The sequence below is a fragment of the Anomaloglossus baeobatrachus genome, chromosome 2, assembly GCF_048569485.1.
Source record: "Anomaloglossus baeobatrachus isolate aAnoBae1 chromosome 2, aAnoBae1.hap1, whole genome shotgun sequence".
Lineage (NCBI taxonomy): Eukaryota > Metazoa > Chordata > Amphibia > Anura > Aromobatidae > Anomaloglossus > Anomaloglossus baeobatrachus.
The window spans coordinates 630,745,874-630,769,836 of record NC_134354.1 but is presented as its reverse complement, the minus strand read 5'-3'; the positions used below and the strand labels follow the sequence as shown (position 1 = coordinate 630,769,836).

The window sequence follows — 23,963 nt, the reverse complement described above, 5'->3', positions numbered from 1 at the left end:
ACAGGTATGGATAGGAAGGTATCTAGGGCAGGCGGGTGCAGGTGATGCAGACTGGAAGGTTGATGCAGACAGGAACGGAGGATATAGCAGATACTGGAAAACAGGTACGGGTAGTGGGCAAAGGTACAGGTAATGGACACAGGGAAACGGGACCTGACAACTAGCTAGCAAGACAGTACAGTTGAAACCAAACGTTTACATACACTATCTAAAAAGACACATATGCATGATTTTCTCACTGTCTGACATGAAATCAGAATAAACCTTTCCCATTGTAGGTCAATTAGGAACAAAACAAAAATTCTTTATGTTTGCCAAAAAAATAATGATAGAGAGAAAATGTTTCAAGGCATTTTTATACTTTCTGCAAAGTTTACATACATTTCATTAGAATTTGGTACCATTGTCATTAAACTGTATGACTTGGGTCAAATGTTTTGGATATCCTTCCACAAGCTTCTCACAATAGTTGGTAGGAATTTGGGCCCATTTCTCCTGACAGAACTGAGCCATGTTTGTAGGTCGCCTTGCTCACACCTGCTTTTTCAGCTTTATTCATAAATTTTCAATAGGACTGAGATTAGAACTTTGTGATGGCCACTCCAGAACATTGACTTTGGTATCCTTAAGCCACTTTGTAACCAGTTTGGCAGTATGCTTCAGGTCCATGTCCATTTGGAAGACCCATAGTTTAATGGATCCCTCGTGGTCTTGCAGACTGTATAATGGAGCACACATAACCCTGCAAAGTGTTTTAGGACCCCACTTAGCCCTGCAAACTGTATAATGACCCCCACATAGCTGTACAAACAGTATAATGGCCCTTACATAGCAATGCAAACAGTATAATGGCCCTTAGATAGCCTTCTAAGCAGTATAATGGTCTCCCACATAGCCATGCAAACTGTATAATGATCTCCACAAAATCCTGCAAACTGTATCATAGCTTCCACATAGCTCTACAGACTGTATAATGCCCCCACATATCCCTGCAAACAGTATAATGGCTACCACATAGCTCTGAAAACTGTATCCTGGTCTCCATATAGCCTTACAAAGTGTATCATGGACTTCATATAGCCCTGCAAACTCTTTTAGGCTGGCCTCCACATAGGCCTGAAAACAATGGCCTCTACATAGCTCTGCAAACTGTTTTGGGGTCCCACACAGCCCTGCAAACAGTGTAATGGCTCCCACAATGCCCTGCAAACTGTATCCTGGCCTCCATATAGCCTTACAAAGTGTATCATGGACTTCATATAGTCCTGCAAACTCTTTTAGGCTGGCCTTCACATAGGTCTGCAAACAATGGCCCCTATATAGCCCTGCAAACTGTTTTGGGGTCCCACACAGCACTGCACACAGTACATCATGTGCAGAATTATTAGGCAAGTTGTATTTTAGAGGATTTTTTTTTATTATTGATCAACAACTATGTTCTCAATCAACCCAAAAGACTCATAAATATCAAAGCTTAATATTTTTGGAAGTTGGAGTGGGGTATTTTTAGATATGGCTATCTTAGGAGGATATCTGTTTGTGCAGGTAACTATTACTGTGCAGAATTATTAGGCAACTTAATAAAAATCAAATATATTCCCATCTCACTTGTTTATTTTCACCAAGTAAACCAATATAACTGCACAAAATGTAGAAATAAACATTTCTGACATGCAAAAACAAAACCCCAAAAAATTAGTGACCAATATAGCCACCTTTCTTTATGATGACACTCAATAGCCTACCATCCATAGATTCTGTCATTTGCTTGATATGTTTAAGATCAACATCGCGTGCAGCAGCCACCACAGCCTCCCAGACACTGTTCCGAGAGGTGAAATGTTTTCCCTCCCTGTAGATCTCAGATTTTATGAGGGACCACAGGTTCTCTATGGGGTTCAGATCAGGTGAATAAGGGGGCCATGTCATGATTTTTCCATCTTTGAGACCTTTACTGGCCAGCCACGCTGTGGAGTAGTTGGATGCATGTGATGGAGCATTGTCCTGTATGAAAATCATGTTGTTTTTTTTTAACAATACCGACTTCTTCCTGTACCACTGCTTGAAGAAGTTGTCTTCCAGAAACTGGCAGTAGGTCTGGGAGTTGAGCTTCACTCCATCCTCAACCCAAAAAGGTCCCACAAGTTCATCTTTGATGAAACCAGCCCATACCAGTACCCCACCTCCACCTTGCTGGCGTCTGAGTCGGAGTGGAGCTCTCTGCCCTTTACGGATCCAGCCTCTGGCCCACCCATCTGGCCCATCAAGAGTCACTCTCATTTCATCAGTCCATAAAACCTATGAAAAATCTGTCTTAAGATATTTCTTGGCCCCGTCTTGGCGTTTTATCTTATGCTTCTTGTTCAAAGGTGGTCGTTTTTCATCCTTCCTTATCTTGGCCGTGTCCCTGAATATGGCACACCTTGTGCTTTTTGATATTCCAATAATGTTGCAGCTCTGAAATATGGCCAAACTCATGGCAAATGCCATCTTGGCATATTCATGCTTGATTTTCCTGAGTTCATGGGCAGTTATTTTGCGCCTTTTTTGCCCAACACGCTTCTTGCGACCCTGTTGGCTATTTGCCATGAAACGCTTGATTGTTCGGTGATCACGCTTCAAAAGTTTAGCAATTTCAAGACTGCTGCATCCCTCTGCAAGACATCTCACAATTTTGGACTTTTCAGAGCCCGTCAAATCTCTCTTCTGACCTATTTTGCCAAAGGAAAGGAAGTTGCCTAATAATTAAGCACACCTTATATAGGGTGTTGATGTCATTACACCACACCCCTCCTCATTACAGAGATGCACATCACCTGAATTACTTAATTGGTAGTTGACTCTCAAGCCTATACAGCTTGGAGAAGGACAACATGTATAAAAATTATCATGTGATCAAAATACTAATTTGCCTAATAATTCTGCACACAGTGTATAATGTCCACCATAAATTAAAAATATAAAACTACTCACCTCTCCCCATTCTCCTGCTGCTCTGGTCTCTGCGGCGTATGGTCTGCACTGCTCAGCATAGAGGTTGCAATGTAATTACATTATCATGCACACTCTGTTGAGATATCAGACGCACAGACAATGATGGACAAGGGAGCGTCAGCAGATAGCTTCCTCTTCCATCACTGCTGTCAACTGTTCTGAATACAGGAAGCCAAAACAGTTGAAAGTATGATGCCAGGCTGAGGGGTCCAATGACAGTGCTGGCGCCATGCCTCCCCTGACTCATGGGCCCCATGGTAGCACGTGGTTTAAAATAATTCAGCTGATTATATCAAGTTACCAGTGTCTGAAAGTGGTGTACTGTGTCCACATCATTACCACCACCACATTTGAATTTTAGTATTATGTTTGCATGATGGAATGTTTTATGCAACATATAATGGGGCTGATTTGGTAAAGCTGCTTAAATTTTTGACAGCGCAATTAGTTATAAAAGGTGCCAAATTTATCAAAGTGTCTAATACTGTTTGAAGGCATCTTTAGATTGTCTAGTCCAAGTCCATCTAATAGTAGACTTACTTTGGTCAACTGTTATTCTAAAATGAGGCACAAATTTCCGACATGGGACTGTGGCAGACTATATCCTTTCGCCATCACTTCTCAAAAGTATAGCATATAAAAAATGCGTCTAAAACACATAATAAATGTGGTGTAAGCCATTAAAAAGAATTTGTCTGCAGAATTTAAGACCCCAAACAAATTTCTTGCCCACGTAGCTCTTTCAAAGACAGGTCCAGCTATACATTTACATGGTCAGTCCGTTACTGAGAAATCAGTGTTTGAATTCATATGTGAATGGCTATGGTAGATCTGAAGCCTCTGTCATTCCAGCTTTAATCCACGCGCAGTGCTGCTTCCTCTTGCATGATTAATGTCTCCTTTGCCTGAACACAGAATGGAGACTGCCAGTCAAGCAGGAGAAGGCAGTGCTGAGTGGTGAATGTGGTGGATAGAGCTGGAGTGACAGAGGCTTCAGATCTACAGCTTTATTAGCATACTAATTAAAACGTTGATTTCTCAAGAATGGAGGAACGACATGGCCATGTGAAGATATTGCTGAACTTGTCTTTGAAAGAGCTACATGTACATATAAATAGTTTGGAGATGAAATACTGCTGACAGATTCCCTTTATAAACATTAAAAAAAAATTTGTACAAGTTAAAACAGATTTTTTGGTGCCTGTAGCTTAGAAAACTTGACTCAATAACTTTCAAGTTCTGACTAATCATTCTAATGAACAATGTCCCAAAATGCCTGGGATGGTCTTTTTTGCAACATAAGACACGTTTTTAAGCAGTTTTGCTTTGTAAGGGCACTTTCACATTGTGTTTTCACCTACTGTATGTTCACTGGTTCCATCGGGGCATCCGTCTGAACCCCCCTCCTCCCCCCGCAAAACATGTTTCATACACATACGCCGACGGGGCCAACGACTATAATGGAGCAGACGGAGTCTGTGTGTGCTCTGTCTTGCACCATTTTCGAGCATATACGTTTTCTGCAGGTGGACAACCGAATGTAGTAAAGTACGTTCAGGTGTCCGCCTGCAGCAAAAAACGTATATGCCCGAAAATGGTGCAAGAGAAAGCACACGAAGATTCCGTCTGCTCCATTATAGTCAATGGCCCCGTCGGCGTATGCGTCCGAACGCGGTTCGGATGGATGCCCCGACGGGACCAGTGAACATAGGTGAAACGCAATGTGAAAGTGCCCTAACTGTTCCATTCTTATCAATACTGATGGGCAATTGTAAAGTTTGGGGTTTGCAGCAAACACTGGTATTCGGGTCCCGGACCTGAACATAGACTTTTACCTGTACGTCATCCAATCAGTAAGCTTTTCCAGTGTGGGCATTTCTAGCACCATCACAGCCATGTCAAGTATTGGAATGGCTGTGATTGGCTGGTGTACTACTGTGAGGGAAAAAAAAATTACATGTGTCGCGGGCGGAGGAGGGGACACTGCGCTCTCCCACTGCTTGAGTCCGGCTGCTGCTGCTGCTCGGTGGTGGCTCAAGCGGTGGGCCGGATCCTGGGGACTCGAGCGGCGTTCCTCGCCCGTGAGTGAAAAGGGGGGAATTGATTGTGGGGATTTGAAATTGTCCGTGACACCACCCACGGTTGTCGTGAGATTAGTGACACCACCGCTGCTCTGGACGGGGATTCCGGGAGCGATGACTGGGAGCAGCCTGGATGTTAGTTCTCCCCTCTGTGGGTAGGGGGTTGGTTGTCCCCGGGCGGGCCCGGTGATGGGGTAGGGATGGATGGCAGGCGGGTTACGGGGCCTGGCAAGGTGCAGGGTCGCGGGGGCAGTGCTGTGCCGCACGGCACGGTGGTACTCACTCAGCCAATGATGTACACAAAGTCTCCGGTAAAACAAACGGCTGGATGGACGGGTCCCACAGACGGCTGCGGTGTTTCTCCTCCCGGCAGGTTGATGGTGACTGCCTTTCCCTGCACCTGTGTAGTGTAAACGGCTCCAATGGGTTCCCACCAGTAACCCGCTCCCCAGCTTGAAGGTTGCTGAAGGAGCCCCTTTTGCCCGCAGGCTCTGGCCCTGGGAACTTTAGCCTTGGCGGTGACTGTGTTTCCCTCTAACGGTTGGACTGTTGCCTTCTGTCGGGACTTGGCTGCTGGGAAACCCAGGAAGTTCCCTTCGTTAACGGATTTGACAAATTGCACGGCGACTCCTAGCCTTGCCGGGGTCCGCAAGCCCCTGCCGGATGGTGCTGGCTTCTCTTTGCGTACCGGTCCGGTACCGCCGGGCCACCGCCCGTCCACGGTCCTTACGGCTAGCTCCAATAGGCCTCTCCTGCAGACGGTCACCACCGTCTGCCAACCTTGCTGTTCCGTCCGGGCCACACACCCGGACCACTTTCTGTCTGCTCCTTTACCACTTCACTCTCCTCTCACTTTCCCTTCCAAACTGAACTGACTCTTTTTCCCGTCTCCAGGACTGTGAACTCCTCGGTGGGCGGGACCAACCGCCTGGCCCACCCCCTGGTGTGAACATCAGCCCCTGGAGGGAGGCAACAAGGGTTTTTGTCTGACTTAGGTGTGCCTGACCACGAGTGTGGGGTGTGTTGGTGTAGTGCTTGTGACGTCCTGGCTTGCCCAGGGCGCCACATTCCCCCTTAGTAAAATGCAGACCGTCCGCGGGCTGCCCGTCCATCACTGGTTTTATTTTCACAACTGAAAAAGATAAATGGTAAAACACATAAAAACATTTTTCAATCTTCCCACATCGGGAGGCAGATACTTAAACGTTGCTAACGGTAACGGCTTCCGCTCTCTCCCACCCAAGCAACCTGGCCCTGATGCTGCCCCTAAGCAAATGGGCAGCACCCTTGACCCCAGTCCAGCACAAGTTACCCGAGCGGGTTCTGTCCTTTTCAGGGGACCCACGTCCATGGGGAACCCCTGAAACCCCCGGAGGATCGCTACCGGTTGCGGTAGTGGCGGGCCTGGGCCATCACTTCCCTCCAGGCCCATCCTCCAAATCAGCCTCTCCGGAGGCGGTAACGGTAAAGCCAACATTTTTATTTACACACCACAAGTTCGTGGTTGCCCTGCCAGTTCTCGGGCTTGTCCGTAGCAGTTTCTACGCATTGATTGCAAACAGTCCCCACGGGGACAACAGTTGCCGGCAACGACCGGTTCTAATCAGGGCTGAAAATCAGGTAACATCTCGGTAATCATTCACTTATCATTTTCAAAACTTTCACAACGGTACTTTGGTGGTCCCAACGGGGACAACTTGCAGCGGGGCTCCGCTGACTTTGGAGCGGCTACCACCGCAGGGGGTCGGCCCACTCGGGGACCGGTCGGTACATCGGGTTCTCTTTCCACAGGCAGTTCAGTCCAGAACCACTGACGGCCGTTAAGAACAGTGGCGGGGGCAGCGTGGTCAGAACCCCCTCCTCCATCAGCGACATTCTCTCTGGACCTCTCTGGACCTCCGGCTGCGGTGCCGGCCCCCGGCTCCCATGCAATCAGGGCTGGTTCTGGGGTTTGGGTGGACTGGTCGCGACGCGGCATGGCCGCAGTGGCCCCTTGCTCACGGGCCCCCACTACGGCAACCATCCTGCGCATCTCCGCCTTCCAGTCCAGTAGCTGCTGCAGGCTCTGCGCCCTCACCTTCAAGCAGAACCGGCCCAGCTCCCGCTCCAGCCACGCAGCGGTCCCGGCGGGGAGCTAACCCAGGCCACAGTCTTCAAAGGCTACTCCTCCTCGGTTCCCCCAGAGCTTAGACGCTCCGGTAGCGGGTACTCCCATGCTCCAATTCGAGGACACCGCCATTTCTCCATCCGCGTCCCCCTTAGTCTCTTTCCGGCTCCTCCTCTACAGGGGCGGGGTTTTGGCCTTCGCGCCTCCACTGCTCGAGGAGACGCTCGAGCGGGAATTTTTCGCGCCCAAGATGGCCCCTGGAGGGAGGCAACAAGGGTTTTTGTCTGACTTAGGTGTGCCTGACCGGGAGTGTGGGGTGTGTTGGTGTAGTGCTTGTGACGTCCTGGCTTGCCCAGGGCGCCATACATGTGCTCCCACCCTATTTTTGATAACCAGCGTGGGTAAAACAGCTGCAACCCTCAGCAGTCTGCTTTACCGTGGCTGGTTATCAAAACTAAAGGGATCTCAAGTCATTTTTTTAATTATTTAAATAAATAATTTTAAAAGACGGCATAGAGTCCCCCTTGTTTTTTTTATAACGAGGCAAGGTAAAGTAGACAGCTGGAGGCTCATATTATCAGGATGGGAAAAGCTATGGATACTGGGCACTCCTAGCCTAAAAATAGCAGCCTGCAGCCGCCCCAGAATTGGCGCATCACATTAGATGCGAAAATTCTGTCACTTTACCCTGCTCATCCGAATGCTCTGGTGCAATGACAATCAGGGTAATATCTGGGGTTGATGACAGCTGTGATTTGTCAAAAATCATAGCTGCCATCAAGCCCTAGGTTAGTAATGGAGAGGCATCTATGAGACACCCCAATTACTAACCATGTAAGTCAAAAGAATTAAAAACACATATTGATAAAAATCCTTTATTTGAAATAAGAAACACCCCCCCTTTCATTAACCCCAAAACAACCCTGCAGGTCCAGTGTAATCCACACAACGTTCCACAACAATTTCCTTCTCTGCTACATCCAGAGGCTGCCATTATGGAAAAGGCAACTGCTCATTGCAGTCTCTGAGACAAACTGAGGGCAGCGGGGGATTCCTGGCTGTGAGAAACAGTGATGTTAGTCGGGGCACCGGAGGTCACAGCTGGAGTTTCCCTTGGTACCAAGTGTGACCGCTACTGAACCCGCTGATGGATTGCCAAACTGCTCTGCCGCCATATCATGCAATTTAGCATGTTCAACTGAAGTCACAGTTGGTGATTTCCATGGTCCCCTGTTTGCTGTGTGAGCTGCCAACTGTGACCTCAGCTGAATCCGCTGCCAGATTGCTGGACTGCACCAGGGCTATTGGGGAGCGCAGGACAGGATAAAACACCAGAATTGGCGCATCTAATGTGATGTGCCAATTGTGTAGTGGCCGCGAGCTGCTATTTTCAGGCTGGGAGGGGCCAATATCCATGGCTTTTCCCACCCTGATAATACCAACCCCCAGCTGTCAGCTTTACCTTGGCTGGGAATAAAAAATAGGGGGGGGCCTATGGCAGTTTTTTGAAATTATTTATTTAAATAATTTAGAAAAAATGGCATGGGAACACCTCTATTTTTGATAACCAGCTTCAGTAAAGCAGACAGCTGGGGTTTGCAGCCCATAACAGTCTGTTATACCCAGGTTAGTTATCAAAAATAGGACAAGGACCAATGCCATTTTTTTTAATCTTTATTTATTTTTTACACTAGAATACTGCAACTAGTCTGCAACCAATCACAGATGCTGGCACAGAGGGTGGGAAAAGAAGCAGTAAATATTCATGAAGTTTAATGAGCGGGCCCACTGTGTTATCTTCCGGGGTACATGATATCTATAAGACCGGTTTCAGACGTCCGTGTTTAATCAGGTACAAGTCACATGCATGGTTATGGTCATATGTGTGTCATACGTGTGTCACGCGTGTTACATTCGTGTGACAGGTACCGGAGAAAACACGGGTCTGTGAAATAAAAATATTTTCCATATTTACCTGTTTTCTTCGGCTCTGCTGCCTCCCTCTCCTGACCGCCGCTCATTATATTCATTGATTATTCACCGCATTCAGGACCTGGAAGCCGGAGCATCGTGGGGACAATGCTGGGTACATCACCGCCGAGGACAGTATCGCGGGGACAGATGAGTATTCTGCAAGCACGGTGACATCCAGGAGGTCATTGGAGTTCACAATGAACTCTGATGACATCCTGATGACACCCCCACGACACTCGTGCTACAGATTCACGGGTTCATCAGAGTTCATGCTGTCCCCGCGATTCTCCAGCTTCCAGGTTCTCACAACACACACACACACACACACTCTGCTGTATACTGAACCAACGATGTGGTCCCCGGCACTGAAGTCCCCGCGATGCTCCGTCTTCCAGCTCCACAGGGCACTCAGTATTCAGTGAGTATAATGAGCGGAGGTCAGGAGCAGGAGGCAGCAGAACCGGAGACAGCACTGCTGGATACAGGTAAATATAGAAAATAATTTATTTTAAAGACACGTGTTTTCTCCGGTACGTGTCACACTGATGTCACACAGATCACATCAGTGTTCGATCCATGTGACATCCGTGCTGCCGTAGAAAAAATGGACATGTCTCTGTGTGTGTGTGTGGGGTCATGAGGGATCACACAGTTCATGTGAAAACACGGCCGTGTGAGTACCAGTATAGAATAACATGGGCACGTGTGGCATCCGTGTTAAAAACAGATGTCACACGTACCTAAAACACGGACATCTGAAACCAGCCTGTCTTGCTCTTCTCCCCATTTTGCTTCCATCTGCAGCCCCCTAGTTGTTCTTAATAAGACCATTTTACAGCACAGAACTTCTCGTCCCCATTGACTTGTATGTAGTTCATTGTCAAGTTTGGGTCCCGAAACCAAACTTTTTTCTAAGTCCATACGAATTCGGTGAATCAGAATATCCACACATCCGCTCATCTCTAATCATTAGCTATGTGACTACTAGAAATTATTATACTTGTCTAGGTTGTTTTCTGCCCTTTATCATAAAATCATAATGGTGAATGTCTAACCATTAGTCATTGGTCCAAAGCGCAATCTAACTATTTACAACATTAGTAAGGAAGGCAGCAGCAAAAAAAAAAATTCTCAATGGTTCTACAGAAATACGTAATTACTTACCGGTAATGTGTTTTTTCTGAACCCATGACGGCACCACGAGAGAGGGGATCCGCCCTTCAAGGACAGGAAACCTCCAGAATAAAAAGGGGCGGCACCTCTTCCCGCATCAGTTGATTACCGAGCATGACAGGACCTCCGAAACAAGGAACATCGTTAAAAAACATATCCCGCCACCATAACCGCCCAGTGAAGAGGAGTGAAAAGGGAAGCAAACTAGCAACCCCCAAGTGCAGGGAGGGAATGTAAGGGTGCCGTCATGGGTTCAGAAAAAACACATTACCGGTAAGTAATTACGTATTTTTCCAGCACCCATGACGGCACCACGAGAGAATTACAGAGAGGAAGACCTAGGGAGGGACAACAGTTTGCAGAACCCGCCTCCCAAAGGTGATGTCGGTGAACGACAAATCAAGGCGATAGTGATTAAAAAAGGTGGACGGAGAAGACCAGGTTGCCGCCTTACATATCTGCTCGATGGAGACCTCCGATCTCTCCGCCCAGGAAGATGCCATCGCTCGCGTGGAGTGTGCCTTCAAACCAGGAGGTACGTCTTCCCCCCCCGGCTGCGTAGGCAACCGAGATGGCATCCCTGATCCACCTTGCCAAAGTGGATTTAGAAGCCTTAAGCCCCTTTCTACAACCCTGGAAGACTACAAACAGAGACTTATCCCTCCTCCCGTCCGAGGTGACCAACAGATACCTTTGAAGACAACGCCTAACATCCAGGCAGTGCCATCCCATCTCCTCCGGAGTAGAAGGGTTGGCATAAAAAGAGGGGAGCACTATTTCCTGTGATCTATGGAAGTGGGAATGCACCTTCGGCAAATAGGCAGGGTCGGTACGTAAAACTACTCTGTCATCAAAAAACTGGGTATACGGAGGAGAAATGGATAAGGCCTGAAGGTCACTAACCCTACGGGCAGAAGTGAGGGCGACCAGGAGAATCGTCTTAAGGGACAGATGCTTGAGAGAGATAGAATCTAAGGGCTCAAATGGGGGCCGTGTTAAAGCTGAAAGGACCAAGTTAAGGTCCCAGGACGGAAGTGGCATGGTTCCCCGAGGCTTAGACCTAGCACAGGACCTAACGAAACTAGATATCCAGGGATCTCCAGCCAGGGCATGGTTATACAAGGCGCTCAGCGCGGAGACTTGCACCTTAAGGGTACTAATGGATAGACCCAGTTCCCAACCCTTCTGGAGAAATTCCAGGACAACCGGGACGGAGGGTGGCTTAGTAGGATCCGCACCCGAAGAGGTCAGGAATTTCGCCCAAATACACCCATAAATGCGAGTAGTGACAGGCTTTCTGCACTGCATCAAGGTGGAGATCAGACCCTGAGAAAACCCCTTAGTGCCTAATAGCAACCTCTCAAGAGCCACGCCGTCAGATGTAACCTGGTGTGCTGTGGGCGGAAGGCTGGACCCTGGGATAGGAGATCCGGTAGGTCCGGGAGAACCCACGGATCGGTGACTGACAGATGCGTCAGCCAATAAAACCAAGGCCTCTTCGGCCAAAAGGGTGCTATGAGAATCACGACTGCATGATCCTCCCGTATCTTCCTGAGCACTGCAGGGAGGAGGATGAGTGGAGGGAAGGCATATGCGAGGCGGAAGTCCCACTTGAGCAATAGCGCGTCCACCGAGTGTGGATGATCCCTTGGATCCAGGGAACAGATTCGGGGAACCTTCCTGTTGGTCCGTGTTGCAAAGAGGTCTATCTCTGGAACCCCCCACATCCCCGTTATTCTGTTGAAAACGGACTGATTTAGAGACCATTCGCCCTGGTGAAACTGGGCGCGACTGAGAAAGTCCGCCAAATCGTTCTCCTTCCCTCGGATGTGCACTGCCGACAGGGTGCCCAGATGAGCCTCTGCCCAAGACATGATCCTGCTTGCGACGGACATGAGGTGTCTGGAGCGAGTACCCCCCTGGTGGTTGAGATATGCTACCGTCGCTTGGTTGTCCGACAGAACTTTCACATGTCGACCCCGTAATAATGGCAGGAAATGACCTAACGCCTTTTCCACCGCCAGCAATTCCCTTGTATTTGAGGAATTTTGAGCTTCTTCTCCAGACCATCGTCCCTGAATGAAATGAGCATCCAGATATGCCCCCCAACCGTAGAGACTGGCGTCGGTGGTTACCACCACGGGCTCTGGCGCCCTCCAAGGCACCCCTCTGCCCAAGTGGACCGGATCTAGCCACCAATAGAGGGACTGCAATGTGCAATGTTTGAGATTGATGAGTCTGTCCAGATGGTCCCCGTGAGCCGTCTGATGCTGTGAGATATTCCACTGTAGGACCCTGGTGTGTGCCTGAGCCCATCTGACGGCCGGGATGGCCGCAGTCAGGGAGCCCAGGAGGGACATCGCACCCCGGAGAGACAGACGCCGGTGCCTCAGAGTCCGGTCTATCTGGTATCTGGGTCCGAAGGGCTTCCACTTTGGAAGGAGGCAACCGACGGAGTTGAGTGTTGGAGTCCCAAGTGAGTCCCAGAAACAGCTGAACCTTTAATGGAATTAATCTGGACTTTTCCTCGTTGATCAACCAGCCCAACTCCCGCAGGGAAGCTTGCACCTGCCGGAGAAGGGCCGCACAATGAAGAGCTGAGGCTCCCACAATCAAGAAGTCGTCCAGATAAGGAATCAGAAGGACCTCTCTCTGACGCATATATGCCGACATTTCTGCTATTATCTTTGTAAAAATCCTCGGGGCGATGGCCAGACCGAAGGGGAGGGCTTTGTATTGGAAATGGCAGACCCGACCGTCCATGTGGAGGGCTATCCTGAGGAAGCATTGGAAGAGAGAGTGGATTGGGACATGATAATATGCATCGCGTAAGTCTATGACAGCCATGTGACAGTGGGGATACAGATATTTCACTATGGACAGCACGGACTCCATCTTGAAGCTGTCTATTTGAAGGAACCGGTTGAGGGCTTTCAGGTTGATGATTGTGCGATAGGAACCGTCGGGCTTCCCTACCAGAAAGAGGGTGGAATAGAACCCTTCTCCCTGTTCCCTTGAGGGAACTTCCACTAGAACCCTCTTGAAGAGGAGGTGACGGACCTCTGCTTCCAACGCCAGCTGTTCCGCCGGGGAGCGACGTAGAGGGGTAACCACGAACCAGGGAGGAGGAGGCCGAAGGAAGGGGAGCCGGAGGCCGGAGCGGACAAGGGCCAGTATCCATGCACTGGAGGAAATCCTTTCCCAAGCCGGAAGGAACTGAGAGAGCCTCCCTCCGACCTCGGAAAGCGAGTCACTTGGACGACTTATTCTGATCTTTTGAGGGGCCCTTGAACATGAACCCCTTTCCCTGAGTCTTTCTATCGGACCAGGTATTCCGATCCCGTGGTCGGGTGGGGCGGCGAACTGGCTTCCTCCGAAAAGACCGCCGTGAAGAAGGAAACGATGGAAAGGGAAAGCCGCCCTTCTTGTCGCTAGCTTTTTCTAGGATGTCATCCAGTACCGGCCCGAACAGAAATTCACCTTGACAAGGGATATTGCAGAGTTTAGACTTAGTTTGCAGATCCCCCGGCCAGCATTTCAGCCAGAGAGCCCTTCTAGCCGCATTGGAGAGGGATGCTGACTTAGCAGCCAACTTAGTGGAGTCCGCCGAGGCGTCCGCAAGGAAGGTCGCCGCCCCCCGCAACTTGGAGAGGGAGGACGCAATCTCCTCCTTAGGTGCTCGGGATCTAAACTGGTCTTCCAGTTCGTCAATCCATATAGTCAGTGATCTAGCCGTACAGGTAGCCGCAATGGCGGGTCTTAGTCCTCCGGCAGCAGCTTCCCAGGTATTCTTTAGGAAGTGATCAGCTTTCTTATCTAATGGGTCTTTCAGGGAGGCCATGTCCTCAAATGGCAAGGCAAACTTTTTGGATGCCTTAGTGACAGCCACATCCAATTTTGGCGCCTTATCCCATGTGGAGCAGGAGGCCTCCTCAAACGGATATTTTCTCTTAAAGGCGCCAGGAATGGAATGCTTCTTATCAGGTCTCTTCCATTCCCGGGCAATTAAGGCTTGTATCTTATCCACCACCGGGAAGGAGCGTCGTTTCTTCTGCTCCATGCCCCCGAACATCCTATCCTGGATAGATTTTTCAGGTTTCTCATCCGTGAGGCCCATGGTGGTCCTCACCGCCTTAACTAACTTCTTCATATTATCTAGTGGGAAGCACTGGCGACCCCCTGAGTCACTATCAGAGGAGGAGCGGGAAGTAGAGCCAGAGGAATCACATTCCCCATCCGACCTATCAGAGTTCTCGTGGGTAGGCGAAGGGGCTCGAGAACCCCCAGCACTTTGTGCTCCAGACAGGGATCGGAGGGAGTCCCTGACTTCTTCCCGTATGAGGGACCGGAGGTCGGAAGCAAATCCCGACTGTTCCTCCGACAAAGTTTGCTGAATGCAGCCTTTGCACAATCTCTTAGTCCAAGAACCAGAAAGTTCTTTACAGCACAAGGCGCATTCCTTGTGTCTGGATTTAGATAAACACTTCTTAGGTTTACTGCGATCCTATAAAAAAAACAGACAATATGACCGCCATTAAAAGCGGAACATCTGAGGTGCACTCACCCACCGATGCCCAGAGGCTATACCGGTTCAGCAGGGCCCTCATCTGACTTCCGTCCTCTAGAAGGCCGTCTTCTGTCAGGAGAGTCAGGGTCCTTCCGCTTGGAGGACCGGTCATCCGTCCCCCCACGCTTGCCCCCTGAGCCGGTGACACTGTCAGCCTTGCCACCCTTCTGCTGCCGCTTCAGGGAGGCAGAATCATGATCAGAGGGAGGCTTTGGGGAGGAGGGAGGCGAAGGAGACACCGCTGGCTGCCTGTCCGTCATGATAACAGAGCACAGGCACCATAGAGAAAATTGCCGCTCTAATTTCAAAGAAAGTCTGGCGACTCCGCCCCCACTTCCGGCAGATGTCCCATCCGGCTCCACAGGCCGCCCGTCCAATAGGAAAAAATGCGCGCCTGCGCACAGCCCGGACATCTCCTTTCCACCCACAACATGGCGCTCCTCCTGGAAGCGCCACATCATCAGCCGCCACGAGGACGCCCCGCAGGGATCGCAGCAGCTGTCCCCCTCATCTCGGCCTGGTGCCGGCACGCAGACAAGACGCCGGTAAGGAGAGGAGGGGGGGGAGAAGGGAAGGAGCCCGTGCGCAGACATAACGCCCGTGGGTACGCTGCGACGGGAGAGCCCTGCGGACAGGTTCCTTGGAAGATCCACTTACCCGCCCCGCAGGCTCCTAGCGCTCCAATCGGGCGCGCTGTATGCACTCCGGACCCCCATGGGTCTGTTGCGGCAGCTCCACAGCACCTCGGCCGACCGCAGCAGGACCCATGCCGCTGCCCGAGCCGGCCGACCGGGCGCCGGACTTGAATCTTCGGCCCAGGACCTTCTTGGATCAATTGGTTCTCTGGAGGCTCCCTGTTCAAGGACAGGAAACCAACTGATGCGGGGAGAGGTGCCGCCCCTTTTTATTCTGGAGGTTTCCTGTCCTTGAAGGGCGGATCCCCTCTCTCGTGGTGCCGTCATGGGTGCTGGAAAAACAAATGTAAGGTTTTGGGGCAGCCATTTTTAATTTGAATCTCCAAAATGTCAAAATTAGCAGAATGCATAAAAGAGTAACAGTAGGTTCAGAAACACTGAAAATTGGACATATGAAAGGACCGTTAGGGGCCCTTTGCACACTACGATATCGCAAACCGATGCTGCAATGCCAAACGAGATAGTCCCCGCCCTCGTCGCAGCTGCGATATCATGGTGATCGCTGCCGTAGCAAACATTATCGCTACGGCAGCTTCACACGCACTTACCTGCTCTGCGACGTCGCTCTGGCCGGTAACCTGCTTCCTTCCTAAGGGGGCGGGTCGTGTGTCGTCACAGCGACGTCACACGGCAGGCAGCCAATAGAAGCGGAGGGGCGGAGATGAGCGGGACGTAAACATCCCGCCCACCTCCTTCCTTCCTCATTGCAGATGGTACGCAAGTAGGAGATGTTCCTCGCTCCTGCGACTTCATACACAGTGATGTGTGCTGCCGCAGGAACGAGGAACAACATACCGTCACTGCAGCCAAAATAATGAAAATGACCGACACTACACCGATCATACGATACCGACGCTTTTGCGCTCGGTAATCGTAGTTAAAACGATTTACACACTACGATGTCGAGAGCGACGCCGGAAATGCGACACTTTCGATTTGACCCCACCGACATCGCACCTGCGATGTCGTAGTGTGCAAAGGGCCCCTTAGAATGGGTGTTCTGTTACCTTATCAGTATCCAAAGAAAATATAGACAATTATGTAAGAAAAGCTAAATTGTTTAAACATCATTTTTTTAAGTTCTAAGAAAGTGTAAGGCAGGCTTTACACGTTGCGACATCGGTAACGATATATTGTCGGGGTCACGTCGTTAGTGACGCACATCCGGTGCCGTTACCGACATCGCAGCGTGTAAACCCTAGGAGCGACGATCACCGATCGCAAAAACGTCAAAAATCGTTGACCGGTGACGCGTTGATCCTTTTTATAATATCGCTGCTGCTGCCGGTATGATGTTGTTTGTCATTCCTGCAGCACCACACATCGCTGTGTGTGACACCGCAGGAACGACAAACATCTCCTTACATGCCTCCACCGACAATGCGGAAGGAAGGAGGTGGGCGGGATGTTATGTCCCGCTCATCTCCGCCCCTCCGCTTCTATTGTTCGGCCGCTTAGTGACGTCGCGGTGACGTCACTGTGACGCCGAACGCACCTCCCCCTTGAAGGAGGGATTGTTCGGCGGTCACAGCGACGTCGCCAACCAGGTATGTGTGTGTGAAGCTGCCGTAGCGATAAAGTTCGCTACGGCAGCAATCACCACATATCGCATGTGCGACGGGGGCGGGTGCTATCGCGCTCGACATCGCCAGCAATTGCTAGCGATGTCGCAGTGTGTAAAGCCCGCCTAAGAACAGATATCAGAGTCTCATTAACAATGTAATTGAATGGTGTGTAACAAAGAGGATTATATAAAAAGAGTAAGAGCATAACAAATTTTCTAATATGTGACTAGAATCGAATGTGGAGGAAGAATCGATCTAAGCATCCAAACAAATGCTATGGGACTGACCTTAATCGAAACTTTGATGCTGGATGGTGTGGTATGTTTTCTCCCTTCATGTAGTTACTTTTCTTGTTTTTTGGTCTCACATACTGTGTTAATCATTTTTAGGTCTAAGAAAACAAAATTTTTAGGTATAACATACAGTGCTGATTAAACCTTTTTTTCTAATTCATTATCTGCATACTCTGAGGAGTACTTTACACATTGTGACATCGCTAGCATCGGCTAGCGATGTCCAGCACAATAGCACCCGCCCCCGTCACACATGCGATATGTGGTGATTGCTGCCGTAGCGAACATTATCGCTACGGCAGCTTCACATGCACATATCTGCTCGGCGACGTCGCTGTGACTGCCGAACAATCCCTCCTTCAAGGGGGAGGTGCGTTCGGCGTCACAGCGACGTCACCGCGACGTCACTAATCGGCCGGCCAATAGAAGCGGAGGGGCGGACATGAGCGGGACATAACATCCCGCCCACCTTCTCCTTTCCGCATTGCCGTCGGGACGCAGGTAAGGAGATGTTTGTCGCTCCTCGTTTACACACAGCGATGTGTGCTGCCGCAGGAGCGACAAACAACATCGTACCTGCGGTCGCCCCGACGTTATGAAAATGACCGACGCTACACAGATCACCGATTTTCAACGCTTTTGCGATTGTTTATCGGCGCATCTAGGATTTACACGTTGCGATGTCGTTACCGGCGCTGGATGTGCGTCACTAACGACGTGACCCCGATGATATTTCGGAAGCGATGTCGCAACGTGTAAAGTACCCCTTAGAGTTAAATTGTTTCTGTAAGTTCAGTCGACCCTTCAGATGAGTTGCCATTTGTACATGAAGAGTAGCCATTATATGACTTAAATAGAATTTCACCTCTTTTTCCCTCTGCAGTCTCTGTAGGGTGCTTTACACGCTGTGACATCGCTAACGATATATTGTCGGGGTCACGTCATTAGTGACGCACATCCGACGCCGTTAGCGTCATCACAGCGTGTGACACCAATGAGCGACGATCAACAAGCGCAAAAACGTGAAAAATCGTTGCTCGTTGACAAGTCGTTAATTTCCTTAATATCGTTGCTGCTGCAGGTACGATGTTGTTCGTCGTTCCTGCGGCAGCACACATTGCTATGTGTGACACCGCAGGAATGACGAACATCTCCTTACCTGTGTCCACCGGCAATGAGGAAGGAAGGAGGTGGGCAGCATGTTCCGGCCGCTCATCTCCGCCACTCCTCTGCTTTTGGGCGGCTGCCGTGTGACGTCGCTGTGACGGCGCTCGAACCATCACCTTAGAAAGGAGGCGGTTTGTCGGCCGTAGCAACGTCGCAGGGAAGGTAAGTCCGTGTGACAGGTGTTAGCGATGTTGTGCGCCACGGGCAGTGATTTGTCCGTGTTGCACAACCGACGGGGGCAGGTACGCTCGCTAGCCATATCGGTACCGATATCGCAGCGTGTAAAGTACCCTTATCTCTAATTTTAGTTGTCTCTGAGCTAGAGGGAGGTGATTAGCTGGTATGATGTCTCCTACACACAGAGTCATGAGGGATCCTGCTCATCTGCCTCTGTGTAGACAGAAGCAACAGCTGCATGGAGGACATTAAATGGTACTACTGAGTATAGCATCTGGAATTTCAACCATGGCTAGTGAATGGTGTAAGGCTTTGGCCAGTCACACTTGCGAGTGACTCGCACGAGTCTCGTATCGCATCATCCGGCACGGCCTGATGCTCTCTGGACAGAAGCATCTCAGCTGCATAGAAATACATGCTGCTGACCAGCTTCTTTCAGAACAGTGTGCAGCCGTGTCGGGTGATGTGATGCGAGTCACTCGCAAGTGTGACTCTGGCCTAAGACGTACATATTGTGTCCTATTGTCTACAGCTGTACAAATACGTATCAATCATCAGATAAATATTCACATATTCTCTTCTAATAACAACTGGCACCTATAATCCATATTATCACATTATGTTCCAGGGCTGGGTGCCTCCAAAAATCCTTGCCATGACACATACTGTGGATCGTCCCCAGAATCTGAGCCTGAAGTGGCTGCAGTGACCAACTTTATCAGACAGCGGAAAGATACAATAAAAGGCTACATAACAATGCATTCATACTCTCAGATGGTGCTGTTTCCTTATTCATATACGACGGAGAAATCAAAAGATCATGATGAACTGGTAAGAATTAATGTTCATAGGATATGTCCAAATGGAAAATGTAAGACAAATGCCACCTGATGTCACATGCAGTAATGTTCTGTATCTACTACATCTTAGATATTGAACTATCATAGCTCAGGTTCATGATATAAGCATAGTATGAGATGTATATAGTAGAAAAGAAATAAACCACCAATCTACAATACATTACAAGTACATTTCAGAGAAAAATATTATTATAAACCTTTTTCACATTTTTTTGGCCTTGTTCTAGGGCTTGTTCACATGTTGCGTTCTTCCACATTTCGTCTACAGAAAAAAATGCAGTGTTATACAGGACCAGAAAATGTAATGAAATTTCTGAAATCTCATGAACATGCCGCTTATTTTTTCCTTGCAGATTTGAATATTCTAAGCGATTTTTCAAATCTGCATCATGTCAATTCTCTCAGCATTTTTCACTCATTCAAATTAATTTTGAAAAAAATCCACACAAAAACACACATACTTTATGAAGCATTTTTCTACCAACACTCCTGCCAACATACCCTTAAGTTTCAGACGTCCGTACAAATTAGTCCGCGCATGGACCTCAATGCTTGAGCTTGCTGTGGGTCTCCCTAACTAGAGCATCACAGTTTCATATATTTCTATGGGGCTGTCACATTCAGGAATCCCGTGGCCAGTACATGCATTGCAGTCCATGCTCGGACTGATCCGTACAGGCGTCTGCATGAACCCTTATACGTTTTGCTTCTGGTTAGTTTTGCCTGTAAACAGGTGTATGTAAATGTATTTTTAATATGTTTGATTAAATCCTTATTTTTCACTTGTAGTTGCGGCTTGCAAATAGAGTTGCAGATGCAATAAAGTTAAAAAACAAAAGCAAATATGCATCGGGTCCAGGAGCAGACACAATTTGTAAGTGATTCCACTTCCCCATGTAAACAGTTTGCTATCATATTGTATATTTCTTTTTGTGCCTATGATAATAATAATAATAATAATAAAAAAGTTTATTTATATAGCGCCAACATATTCCGCAGCACTTTACAATCCGGTGGGGGGGTTGTATAGACAAAAACAAAACAAAATAGTACATAATTCAACAGCTACAGTAGGAATGAGGGCCCTGCTCGAAAGCTTACAATCTATGGGGAAAAAGAGGGACACATGATGATGTGACCTAGGCGTGAAGATACTTTTCAACTATATTACTAGCAGTCTACTATAATGTTCTTCCAGTATTGCCAAGTTGTGTATAAGGCAGAGCTTCAAAGGGTTGTCCACTACTAGGACAACTCCTGATTCCACTTGTTTCCCACAGTTAAAATAAGAGATACTCACATCCCATTCTAGCGCTGTTCTGTCGGCAATTGCGGTTTGGGGGTCAGATGACATCACGTGAGTCCCAAGTCCAATCACTGTTGGTTTCTCTCTTTGGACCAAATGAGTTAATATACAGGAAGTACTCCAAAAATACAAAATTATCCCCGGCACTCCAAGAGAAAAAAAAGAAACAATGTCTGGGTATTTTTGATGTTTTTTATTGTGAATAGTCTTATCTCGACGTTTCGGTCATACCTTGACCTTTATCAAGAAAATTAATCAGACTATGAAGCAGAGAAATCAGTATGTGCATACTACTCGAGGGAGGGAGCAATACGAGTCACCACTCATATGAAGAGGAACTTATCAGGTGCGTATGAGCGCTGTGACTGAATAATAGACAATCGGGATCAGCCAGTCAATAGTCTATGGGGTAATCATGTAGTGGTATTCCACTGAGGTAGAAAGTCGTATGTCGTGACTGTCCAATAATTGGCTACTGTATAGGTGCCATGCCAATCTTGTTAGTGAGCAGAGGACCTGTCAAACAGCATGAAATGGTGTGCGGGAGGTAATGTGTCTCTGGAAACTTGTGACACCAATACATTAGCTATAAGACATATAGCCCACAATGCCAAATGTTCTCAAAAGGGAAACAGCCTATATGGTAACAGTGTCCTATGCCAGGGCTATGCTCAAAAGTGGTAACTTGGAAAAAGGTCAAAGACCTGGTGTATGAGATGATACAGGCTTGTGTCCAGGGGGAATGGTGGCTGGCTACTCAGCCAGCCACCATTCCCCCTGGACACAAGCCTGTATCATCTCATACACCAGGTCTTTGACCTTTTTCCAAGTTACCACTTTTGAGCATAGCCCTGGCATAGGACACTGTTACCATATAGGCTGTTTCCCTTTTGAGAACATTTGGCATTGTGGGCTATATGTCTTATAGCTAATGTATTGGTGTCACAAGTTTCCAGAGACACATTACCTCCCGCACACCATTTCATGCTGTTTGACAGGTCCTCTGCTCACTAACAAGATTGGCATGGCACCTATACAGTAGCCAATTATTGGACAGTCACGACATACGACTTTCTACCTCGGTGGAATACCACTACATGATTACCCCATAGACTATTGACTGGCTGATCCCGATTGTCTATTATTCAGTCACAGCGCTCATACGCACCTGATAAGTTCCTCTTCATATGAGTGGTGACTCGTATTGCTCCCTCCCTCGAGTAGTATGCACATACTGATTTCTCTGCTTCATAGTCTGATTAATTCTCTTGATAAAGGTCAAGGTATGACCGAAACGTCGAGATAAGACTATTCACAATAAAAAACATCAAAAATACCCAGACATTGTTTCTTTTTTTTCTCTTGGAGTGCCGGGGATAATTTTGTATTTTTGGAGTATTGACTGTTTCCCTAGAGCACCCGCATTCATAGTGAGCCAGGTCTATACGAATTAATATACAGGAAGTGACACTGCAGCTGCCACTCACTTCGTGTTCATTGCTCATGTGGTTTAAAGCTCTGGTGAGAGAAGTTTGCAGCAATTGGATGCGTGGCTCACGTGAAGTCGCAATGTAACATGAGCCACGAGGGAAGAATTACTTCATCCTTCCTTTAATGACATTTCTGAATAAAGTGAAATGATGACTGTGTCTACTTTTATATTTTTGCAGATCTGGCTCCAGGAGGTTCTGATGACTGGGCGTATGATCAAGGTATCAAGTATTCTTTTACTATTGAACTGCGCGATAAAGGCACCTATGGATTTTTACTACCTCCAAGCCTTATAAAACCAACATGCAGTGAAGCTCTGACTGGAATAAAAATTATATCCGGACATATCGTGAAAAACATTTAGTTCAAACAAAGAAAAATCACATCAAAACTCAGTATATTCTGGAGTTAGAAATATATACATGATGTACAAATCATTGTATTTCCTATCTGTACTGATTACTATCTGCCTTGTGTAACTGCAATAAAAGAATTTACAATATCAATCAAGAGGTGGAAAAAAATTCACGTAATGCTGCATGTGATGTGAGATTGGGGAGAAAAGTCGATGAGAAATCATAAACATTTCTGAATTTGAACAATATGAGATTAGATTTACACTGATTTTTTTAGGTTTCGGTGCAATTAAACTAGATTTTAGTTTGTGTCTATCTTAAAGTTGTTTTCCTACAAAGCTAATAATTTTAAAGTACATTTTAATCGATCAATCTAGGAATAATACGTTCCACTAATAAGTTCCAAGTGAGAACAATTACAATACAAATTATAACAACTACAAGATCATAAAAGAAGACAATTAAAGAGCACACCACTGGCAAGCTCATCACTACAGAAGGACATCGAATTCACTCACCCCACTGCTTACCGAACTTTGAAATGGCGCCTCTTTTAATATATATTCTTTTTTCCATTAAAATGGTATTATTTAGGCTGGCAATTATCTCGTCCATTCCAGGTGGGTTAACGGTCAGTGTCTAGCAATCGAGTTGTGTAGCAGCTTGTCCTACTTCCTCTCCTACGAATCCCAAGATATCCATTTTTGAGTCAAGCATATATTGACATTGAATACTTTTTCTAACAAATGAATACGACCAAAACATATGAAAAAAGTCTACAAACTCACAATAACAAAATAACCCCAATAACTACAGAACCCCAAAATAATAATTTTGGGGTTCTGTAGACCCTGTGAACCAGAAAAAAAATGATACCTTCTCTGGGTCATATTTATAGGAAGCGCTTTAATGGACTTTAGAATGTTTTCCCATTCATCTGTGGCAATAGGACCAACATCTCTCTCCCCCCCAAACTTCGTGCTAGCCATAGGGTTCCCCAAATTGTCCCATTTTGAACATATTTTTTTTGTTAGGAAGTTTGAAGGATTAAAAGTTTATCAGCAATTTCTCACTATTCCAACAAAATTTACAACAATTTGAGTGACTAGATTACATTTCAAAAGACTTTGAGGGGCTTGTGTGACAGAATATACCAA

General features: G+C 47.7%; 1 protein-coding gene across 1 annotated transcript in view; it reads left to right on the top strand.

Moving 5' to 3' along the window:
• The window catches only part of CPB2 (carboxypeptidase B2), a 109,723-nt gene extending 86,909 nt beyond the window's left edge, over positions 1–22,814 (top strand). Inside the window, exons 9-12 of the mRNA XM_075333875.1 lie at positions 17,387–17,474; positions 19,422–19,624; positions 20,443–20,527; positions 22,630–22,814. Of these exons, the coding sequence (XP_075189990.1) occupies positions 17,387–17,474; positions 19,422–19,624; positions 20,443–20,527; positions 22,630–22,814 (561 nt within the window). The remainder of the gene's footprint in view (positions 1–17,386; positions 17,475–19,421; positions 19,625–20,442; positions 20,528–22,629) is intronic.
• Positions 22,815–23,963: the final 1,149 nt, after the last annotated feature.